We start from the raw sequence: 9,993 nt of genomic DNA on the forward strand, positions 1-9,993 counted from the left end.
CCTCTACTCCGCCATCCGTAGCAATGGACGTTTGCAAAAACGTCGATAAGTATGCTCAGTTCATGCAAAAGCAAAGGCGCATGCTCCAAGACGCCAAGAGCAAGCAAGGCCAGCGTCCCCAAGATCGCAAAGACAGAGACAAGATGCTGTTCGAGTTCATGATGGCATCAATGTCGACCGTACAAATGAGTGGGAGGGCTACTAACAATGGAGAACAACACGTACAGTCGTCGTTCGTTCCACCAGCTTATCCACCTTGCACCACACCTCTTGACGATTTGAAGCCTATCATGATCGAAGACCTTCGGCTCGAGACGCATCATCGCGGTCGCTATCTGACGTTAAGAGCCATCACGCCGCCGAATCGTATGACAGCGATTCTCGTTATTGCGGAGGATGAACGCGGGGATGTCACATTGTTGCAAATGTACCAGCAGGAGGATGAGACTAGCCATCCAGCCGTTGATGTTGTTGACAAGGGCTCGATTCTTATCGTGAAGGAGCCCTTCTTCAAGGTTACGGCTTCCGGAGACTACAGCCTGCGGGTGGATCATCTTTCTGATATCATCTTCCTCACCGACGAGGAAACCATGACACCTACGTCGTGGAAGCCCAGACTGCTAGAGATGAGCAGAACAGCGGAGTCGTTAAAGCTGGAGGGAAACACTCTCATAGGGAAAGAGAGGTACTGGCGAGCTATCGAGAAGTGAGTAAAATCTACATTGAGCAACTGGCTGTGCTGATATACATGCCAGGTATTCGGACGTCCTGGCGCAAACAGCGACGTCTAGCGAAGTCGAAGTCATTAGACGAAACAGATCACTGGCCTACCTCAAAACCAAACAATATGATGCTGCGCTTGCCGACACCGGCTACCCGTCCTTCAGCGGAGAGCCCTCGGAGAAGGGAATGTTCCGTGCAGCTGAGGCACTTTACCACCTCACTCGTTATGACGAAAGCCGTCAAACTCTCGAAAAGCTTTGCGAACACTTCCCGGCCAATAAAGAAGCAGCCGCTACACTTACTCGTGCTCAACGTCGATGTGCTGAGAGTAGCACCGGCGAATACGACTTCAAGCTTCTCCAAGCCGAAGCAAAGAAGCATCACCCTCCCCACTTGGATCATGCTACATACGTGGGTCCGCTGGAGGTCCGGAAAGTCAAAGGAAAAGGCCGCGGCTTGTTTCTGACCAAGCCCGCGAAAGTCGGAGACCTGCTGCTGTGTGAGAAAGCATTCAGCCATGCTCATGTTGACGAAGAACGCAAAGGCAACGCAAACATCTCTCTTTTGATGAACGTCGAGACGGACAAGGGCTTTCTTGGCGGCCAGGCTGATCTCATTCAGCTGATCACGCAAAAGATGTTCAAAAACTCCTCGACGGCCCCTACATTTACCGACCTCTACCACGGCGACTACGAAGCAGTTGACGCGAAATCTGTCGATGGGCAGCCGATCGTAGACACGTAAGTCCATCCTGAACCTGAAGTCAAGCAATGTGACCTCTTGATACTAAATCGTCCAGCTTCCTAGTTGAGCGAACAATGACCCTCAACGTCTTCGGTAGTCCTATCACAAGCCTCAACAGCTACAAAAGGCTCAAAGATAACAAGGAATCGAAAGAGAAAGCATACCATTCCTGCGGCATATGGATCAAAGCCTCGTACATCAACCACAGCTGCCTCGGCAACGTCCGTCGCTCATTCATCGGCGACATGATGATCGTACGCGCAAAGAAAGATATGGAAGCTGGTACGGAGTTGTCGTTCCCGTACGAGGCCCCGGATGGCCACTACACTTCGAAGGTCGACCAAAAGTTCAAGAACTGGGGCTTCGTTTGCAATTGCCCGCTCTGTGAAGACATCAAGAGTACCAAGGCCTCCGAAGTCACGAAGAGGCGAACCTTGCTCGAGCAGCTGGAACGGCTTTGCAAGTCAACGACGAGTGGAAACGCTTTCAACGCGAAGTTTGAACGCTTGCTCAAGGCGCTCAATGAGACGTATTCGCGTCCCGTTGAAGAGGTACCTCGACTCCTGCTCTGGGATCCGCAGCTGTTGTTGACCCGAATCTATATGAGACAACCTGATCTTACAAAAGGGCTGGAATCAGTGGAGAAGATTTTCCAGAGCCTGGGCTTCACCGTTACTGGGCTCGATCGCACTTCTGCAGCTTTCTTGGTTACAAGGTGGGGTCATATAGTGGACCATCTAGTAGAAGCCTTCCTACATGCACGATCGGCATTTGAGCAGTCGAAGTTGGGGGACAAGGCGAAACAGGCGGACCAGTATGCACGAGTGGTGTATCGAGTCGTGGTTGGGGAAGATGCATCGTTCGAGAAGACGCATCCCAGGTCCTCTTAGGTTGTCGAAGAAGCAAATTCGATGCGATGAAGATTAGGCGCGATCATATGCTACTATCCAGAACACAGTTCAATCTCTTTGCGTGCATTGAACATGTGAGACAACTAATAGCCCAGCTCACGAGACACCGACATAATCATCAAAGCCCTTCGACCATTCATGCTCGGTATCGGTTGAAGGTCGACTTCACTGCAACCCAGAAAGCTCGAAAGCGACGTCCATCATCACGACCAGTCGAACACTGTGAGTTCTACGTACCCCACCTATCAGCTCCAAGAGTTTTTGAGGGATCATCAAGTACTGAATAGCATGGACGTAAAGTGACGTGCAGTAACATTGATCACGATCCAGCATAGGTACCGTTGGCACTACCTATGAAGACAACCTCGACGGCCGCAAACCTGTCTCGAAATGTAAGTCTCAAGACACTCAATAGGTATAGGGGAAGACATACGCCGCTGTGCCACCAAAAATCTCCTTCATCGTCGCAGTTGTGAAGATTCTAAGAAGAACCCCAATGGTGATTGTGGCCCCCACGGTGATCCAAATTCTGATAATCGTTCTTTTCACATGGAACAGCCAAAGGATGATGAGGCTCGGAAGCAATGACATGCCGATAGTTGCTAGAAGGGTAATCAGCCACGTTACGGATTTGACAGCTTTCGAGTCCTCGTAATCGTAAACGTCTCCAGCTTCAGTGGTGATGGGCGAGCGTAGCTGCAAATCGTCAATAGTAACATCATCTGCAGTTTCAGGACACTTACTGATTGGAAGATGTAGTGGAATGCACTGAGGAGTTTTGGGGTGGCCCATGCTGATAGCGCGTTGTTTTCCTCGTGGTCTTCATGCGTCAACACCACTAAGTCGCGCTTGACAGCGTCGTCCCAGGTCTTTTCAAGTTCGACACCTTCCAGGAAATTTGCTCCGCCTTCATCCATACGCAGCCACCGGCGCAGAAATCTCAGTCTGCTATCACTAGGCTTCCGCAGCTGGGTGACCTTCGCAGCTGTGAGAAGTAATTGGTCTACGATACGTTGTTAGGCAAGTCAGAAAAGACGATGAGACTAGGCTACAGACGATATGCGATCAGTTTCGTTTGTGCCGATTCCAGCAATGCCATCTGATTGGGGTGGCCCTGTTCGCCCTCCTTGGTCGCTTTTGTCAGATTCATTTCGGAAAAGCTTATAGAATAGCGTTCTCCTGGTTGGCCTGGTCCGTCGTCTTTCAGCTGCTGAAGCTGTAATTCTTCTTCTATCTTTATGAGCTCAGCCTGGAGGCGCATCAAATTAAGTGCGCCCAGAGATCCGAAGCGTCGAAAGATGGCGACATCCGGGAATTCTCCCATTAATAGTGCGAGCTTTGGATATCCCTTAGGGTGGCGGTGAAAAGGTTGTGCCATTTTGCAAATGAATCGACTTGTCAGCGCAAGAGAGTGATAAGGCAACTTCAAAACAGAAAATAGCGAAGATCAGGGCTCTAGTTCATCGTGAAATCTTATCATCGTTATACGAAACCAGTAAAAGACCATTGGCTCCGCCTCTTCAGCTGAACAATGATATAAGCGCCTGGAGCTGATATTCGGCCTCAGCCTTGGGTCGTGTGTAAATCCATTTGCCCTTGGATTGCAGTAGAGCTGCATGTGGCGGCGGCTAAATCTGTCAGCTTCGCGTTGGGCTTCAGCTGAAAGTCGTGTGGCCACTGAGCTCATTACTTGGCACGCGTATGCAGCAAGGCTGAAACCAATGCAGCCTATGGTTGCTTTGCAGATAGTTTGAGACCTTAGCATATAGTAATCGGACCATCCCCTGCATCGAGGGGACAGTATCTTTGACAAGCTTTGATACCATCAACTCCAGACCTGTCAACTTTTCGCATGTCTTACTATCCATAATGGATCCCATCTCTGTCTCTATCGGCACTCTTGGGCTTATCGAAAGCCTGGACAAGATTGTCGGACGCTATCAGGATATTCTACGCCCTAAGTCCGGGGATGCCAAGTCTGAAGAGGTCTTTGGAGAAATCATGATTCTTTTGTGGGTCTTAGATGAGTCGAAGATGCTGACTGACGAGCTCGTTTATCAGCCAGCATCCCTCATCATAGCTCTTCAGCGATGTAAAGACTGTAGCGCGCAACTAGAAAAGCTATTACATAACATGAGCAAGAGATCCGCAATGGCGTTGGCTGTGCAGGCTATGTCCACTCACATCACGTTAAGGGAAACGTTCACAACGTTCAAAAGTGCGGTCATACTGTTTAGGGACATTGCCACCAAGTCAGTATTATTCTTAATAGAGATGAAAGACCGCTGATCAGTTAGTGCTCTCACTATCCAATTGTTAAAAAACGGCTCAGGCACGGGTAGAGCCCCAATCAACAGTTTGCATCTCGACAAGTCGAAACCATCAGCTGACTCTCCGAACAAGCCCAGCATCAGTACAAGGCAGCAGATAGACTCGCAAGGGCTACCCCTAAGCACTCCAGCAGAAAAGTCCAGTCTCTTCAATGCCACGATAAGCCTCATAGCGGAAAGAAATCCCTCTTCCCTACCACAGTCACAACGGGATGCATTCAAATCGCCCTGCGAATGTGGACGGATCCGAATGGGCATATGGTACCCAGTTAGGGGAAAGTTTGACAGTGGGTCTAATGTAAACTTCATCGCCGAAGAGGTGGTTAAGAGAGCCGGGCTCGAGTCTTTTGTGTTCAAGGCTGAAGATACGGCAAGCCTGAAGATGTTTGGCCATACTTTCAGCTTCCACGAGAAGATCTCGCTGAGCTGGCAGCTGAACAACGACGGGAACTCATACAGCAACGATTTCTGGGTGGCTCCAAACGTCGACAATTTCGACCTCGTAATCGGCGAGCCTTGGTTGATAGAGCATGGTTACGACATTATTGAGACTCACCGGTCTCAATCAATAACATCCTCATTCTTCGGATATTTTAACCTTAAATTACCAAGCAGCAGGAAAGGTAGGACAACTTGTCACCTGTATGAGAAATATCGTAAGCTGAACAAGATAGATAGAAAAGCAGAGGATGCTGTCGCGGCTCAGAAATTGGCTGATGCCAAGGAGAAGTCGAGGCAGAGACGTGAAGCCGCGCTCGGCCCATCGACGCAGGCGGCGCCAATGCCAGACCTATCCGCGGTCGCTGGTAGTGCATCAACGGGTACAACGGGACAGAGCACGTCGGCTTCCCAGACATCGATCGCCTCTAGCTCTGTCACTCCCACAACCACTATCATTGGGCCAGTCGCATCAAGCTCCATTCCGCATACAGTACCCAACCCAACCAATACGCAAAACATCAAACCAGGTTCACATATGGTACCGTAGATGGGTTGTGAAATGTCACTTTGATGACGTCGAAGGAGCGTGACGGGTATCAGTGTACCTCCGGGTATTCCAAAGCCATTCGATTTGTAGGTCGCGGGGGAACTTGTCGCAGATGTTGTTCCGGAATTCGCGCGGAAGGGATGGGAGTTTGGATGGGGTCTTGATCCTTGCAATGTGAGATAGGCGGTTGCCCATCTTGACTAACGTAGGGAGGCATTATTGGTATGTTTGTTAAGATGCTGGCCTCCTATGTGCTGTCAGTCAATGCGCCGTCACGTAATGCCCGCCAAATGTGAAAATACAACAAAATATCATTCAAGTCCAATCCGTCGGGTAAGACCCCGCCAGTCCAAAAAAACACCAGTCCAATCCCAGCATAGGTATAGTATCAGAAATCCTCGTCCAAACTCTTCATCGCCTTACAACCCCTCCCTGAACACACTCCTCCGACTCTCCGTCGGGCTGTTCTCCACACTATCCACACTACCCGCCTTCCTGTGCTTGCTCACACTGGGCATGGTGGCCGTAGCACCACCCCGATAACTCGTATCCGCATCGAGCACCGGCCTAGGACTCACGCCCCTCAGACTCGCCGCATTATCGTCGCCAAACGGATTCCTCCCACTCTGCGCATCGAGATGTTCGTCGTAGGAATCGCGTGTGCGGCTACGACCACGACTTGGTTCGACATTGTTATACGGCGTGGGGTTGGCATATGGATTCGCAGTCTGTCCACCATGGGTAGACGCCGGTTCATGAAGCCCAAGTTCCTGCTCTTCATAGTATGCCTCGTCGCCCACGCGCGAACTCCACGCCTCATCAGGATCAAGACGACTTCCCGCGCCGCGGCCCCCGCCGACGCCGCGCCCGCCGCTGTAGCCGGCGTCTTCGTAGCCGCTACCCGTTGTGTACCGGTTGTTTCTGTTTTTGAACTTGCGCACTTGGGTGTCGAACCAGCCTTTGATGCCGGTGGGCGCGGGGCCCGGGTAGTTTGAGGTTGCGCCCGCGTCAGAGGAGCGGCTGAAGGCTACCATTGGGTTCATGGAGGGTGGAGGTAGGCCATTGCGGGAGGCGTTCCACCGGGCGTAGAAGTACCAGCCGAAGTATGAGAAGGAGAGGAGGAGGAGTAGGATGATGATGAAGACGAGCCAGCCGTTCATGGTGGCGGTGGTCGTGTGGGTTGTTGGGGGAAGGGCTTAGGGTCGCATGTGCGGTTTGCGGTTGGTGGGCGCGATTGCGCGGATCCGATGGGTTTGCTGTCGCTGAGCAGGAGGCGATGGGCCTGATGGTGTCCCGACAGGCGTGGAATGCGACGTCGGCTGGCTGCGCCGCAATGTCAATTTGTTGGTGTAGCTGGCAGGCGCGGCTGAGTTCCTCCAGCCCAGGCGGCTGCGTAGTATCGCCAAGTGATGACGTAACCCTTGCTGACGCCGCTGCCCGAATCTAACAACTGTTAAAGTGACGGAGAAATCCTTTGCGATCTTAACAATGACAGGAAGTAGTGTCGAACCCCTATCATCAAAATCTGTTCCGACGGAAAAGTTTCAGATTGATGCGTGCTTTTCGTCTCACGACGAGGCCGTTATTGAACATGACGCACGCGGACTAGCGCCTACCGCATCGAAAAATGGGGCAGGTGGGATTGCGCGATTGGGCAGCCAGCCTATCACGCCTATCTCCACACCATGGCGTGGGTGACATGGCATGTGGCAGGAACCGGACGTTCATCGCTCGGTTCGACTTCTGGCCGTCTATGAACTGATCATCATCTTACTCATTTGCGATCGCACTACAGTAAAAAGTCCGGCCGAGTCATTGTTTACACTAGGCTGCCATCATGAACAGATCTGGCGGGGACGATCAGCATCGCAAGATCGTGTTCACGACTCAAAGCGTCCATGGCGAGTCAGAGGCCGTTGTTACATTACAAGAGCACAAAGATCCCACGAGGCCGCCTTTCTTGATCAATGTATCAACACGACCTCGCGATCAACAACTACCATTCTCCCAACCGGAGCAGCGCGAGACTCACATTATCATCTCGAGTGGCTCCGGTCATGGACTCGCAGATGAGTTCTTCTCCAGCGCTGTTCGCCCGATTCTCAAAAGCATATATGGAGACAAAGGCATCGAAGAGTTGAAAGTACACACCACTGAATCGCCAACCAGCATCTTGGTACTCACCGATGTCGTCCTCTTTCCAGCCGCCAACCAAGGAAGAGCCATCCGCATCATCCTCCTCTCAGGCGACGGTGGTATCGTAGACCTCGTAAACGGTCTCTCGTCCAAAACACCAAACCCACAAACCTACATCCCCCCACAAGTCGTCATCCTGCCTCTCGGCACAGCAAACGCGCTCTACCACTCCATCAACGCCGGAGGATACGATGCATGGGGTCTCCCCACCCTGACTTCATGGAGAACAAAGCCCCTTCCCACCTTCACAGCGACCTTCTCCCCCGGCGCCCGCCTCCTCATCGACGAAGGCCGACAAGAGCAAGAACTACCCAAAGATCCACAGGGCAACGGCATCCTCCACGGCGCCGTCGTAGCCTCCTGGGGCATGCACGCCACGCTCGTCGGCGACAGCGACACAACCGAGTACCGCAAGCACGGCGTCGAGCGCTTCAAGATGGCTGCGAAAGAAGCTTTGTACCCCGCCGATGGCTCGCCACCACATCCTTACAAAGGCAAAGTCTCCATCCTCCAAGATAAAGAAAAGGATCGTTGGACCGCTCTACCAGAAGACGAACACATGTACATCCTCGCAACCATGGTCTCGCACCTCGAGAAGCCATTCTGCATCTCCCCTGCTACCAGACCGCTAGACGGGAGTATGCACCTTGTTCATTTTACCCCGAGGAGTGGCGATGACGTCATGGGTATTATGAATAAGGCGTATGATGGGGGTAAGCATGTCGGTGATGGGGATGTGAGGTATGAGAGTATTGATGGGTTGAGGATTGAGTTTGAGGGGAAGGAGGAGGACGGGAGGTGGAGGAGGATATGTGTTGATGGGAAGATTGTAAGGTTGGAGAAGGATGGGTGGGTTGAGGTTAGGAGGGTGAGGGAAGGAAGTGGGAAGGGGGTGTTGGATGTTGTTGTTGTTTAGGGTGGTGCTGTTGCGATTAAGAGGAGATGTATATGGTCTATAGACTGCGAATGTTGACACGAAGCGCGCGCATTCAGACCTCTCCTTTGTTATGTGTTACATGATACCTCGTATAATATCCACGAATTACGATCTCCGTAAGTACCGCTCATCCAAGTCGCCCCATTCCCCTTCACTGACGTCGCTCTTCTTGTCTTGCTGCACGCCGACGTCCTTCGGCTTCTACTTGCGTCACCCATTGCTGCGGGAGGTCCAATATGTCCTCATCTACACTTCCCTTTTTGTCTGTCAACATGCGCCTGCTAACATGGAGGAAGTGCGCCTTGAACGCGTGCCATAATTCGGTATCAGCATCTGTATGGCCGTATGCAAAAGGTCGGGGGAAGTACGGATCGTTGCGCCAGAACGCATGGACTGCTTGCGCGATGCCGGTTGCGTCTTCAGCCATAGGACGTACGCAGTCGTAGTCTAGCATCCAGATGACGAGCTCTTCATCCAGCAGCTTGAACATTTGTGTTGGCGTGTCGCCGCTGATAGATGATGTAGCCGGGGCAAGAACAAACTCAACATCATTCGCGTCGACTTCAGCCTTCCAGTAACAATGTGCAAGCGCTTCAGCCAGGGTCTTCGCGATGACAACGGGATCCAAACCTAGCTCTTCCATCTGATCAACGCAAAGACCGTAGTTGCGCAGGTTAAAGAACATGCCAGGCGGGCGTCCCACCGGTCTCCTTTTCCCCGTGTACACTCGAATGAGACAATCTTCATTCTTCCTGCTCGTCCTCGTAGCATCCTTCAACGCCTCACGACAATATCTGTCGATAAGCATCTCGCGAATAGGCAGCCCTACAGCAGGTATCCTCTCCTGCGTGTAGCTCCTACTCACTTCTTCACCTGGAGGAAAGCAAGTGAAATTGTTATCCCACCAGAAACTATCAGCCTCCAAGACCTCGTAAGACTTCGGTATGCGCACAGGTAGCGTGTGTGTTTCGTCTGCTGCGATAACTCGTCGATGCATGTTGTGGTCGTTCAAGACGGAGTGGTTTGTATGCATGTGTTCGCGTTTGATGACCCAGGGGTCGACTCCGCGGATCCAGATGCTGCCGCAGCATCCTCGGCCTATCTCACGGAAGGGGCCTCTGGGGTTGGGCGTTGTGTTCATGTGTGTGTGTGTGTGTGTGTGTG

At 52.0% G+C, this 9,993-nt stretch overlaps 4 protein-coding genes across 4 annotated transcripts; 2 read left to right on the forward strand and 2 right to left on the reverse strand.

The window, feature by feature from the left end:
• Positions 1 to 23: 23 nt before the first annotated feature.
• J4E88_010970 (uncharacterized protein) lies at positions 24 to 2,534 on the forward strand (the record flags this gene model as incomplete). The annotated part of the gene is made up of 4 exons (XM_049404560.1): positions 24 to 706; positions 756 to 1,463; positions 1,523 to 2,281; positions 2,474 to 2,534. The coding sequence occupies 4 exons, from the start codon at positions 24 to 26 to the stop codon at positions 2,532 to 2,534; spliced, it is 2,211 nt and encodes a 736-aa protein (XP_049249703.1).
• Positions 2,535 to 6,115: 3,581 nt separating this feature from the next.
• Positions 6,116 to 6,856, reverse strand: J4E88_010971 (uncharacterized protein; the record flags this gene model as incomplete). Its single annotated transcript, XM_049404561.1, has 1 exon — positions 6,116 to 6,856. One exon carries the CDS (start codon positions 6,854 to 6,856, stop codon positions 6,116 to 6,118), a length of 741 nt encoding a protein of 246 aa, XP_049249704.1.
• Positions 6,857 to 7,533: 677 nt separating this feature from the next.
• J4E88_010972 (uncharacterized protein) lies at positions 7,534 to 8,808 on the forward strand (the record flags this gene model as incomplete). The annotated part of the gene is made up of 1 exon (XM_049404562.1): positions 7,534 to 8,808. One exon carries the CDS (start codon positions 7,534 to 7,536, stop codon positions 8,806 to 8,808), a length of 1,275 nt encoding a protein of 424 aa, XP_049249705.1.
• A 172-nt stretch (positions 8,809 to 8,980) lies between these two features.
• Positions 8,981 to 9,970, reverse strand: J4E88_010973 (uncharacterized protein; the record flags this gene model as incomplete). Its single annotated transcript, XM_049404563.1, has 1 exon — positions 8,981 to 9,970. One exon carries the CDS (start codon positions 9,968 to 9,970, stop codon positions 8,981 to 8,983), a length of 990 nt encoding a protein of 329 aa, XP_049249706.1.
• Positions 9,971 to 9,993: the final 23 nt, after the last annotated feature.

This window comes from Alternaria novae-zelandiae (assembly GCF_023758075.1).
Source record: "Alternaria novae-zelandiae strain BMP 2774 chromosome Unknown scaffold_46, whole genome shotgun sequence".
Taxonomy (NCBI): Eukaryota; Fungi; Ascomycota; class Dothideomycetes; order Pleosporales; family Pleosporaceae; genus Alternaria; species Alternaria novae-zelandiae.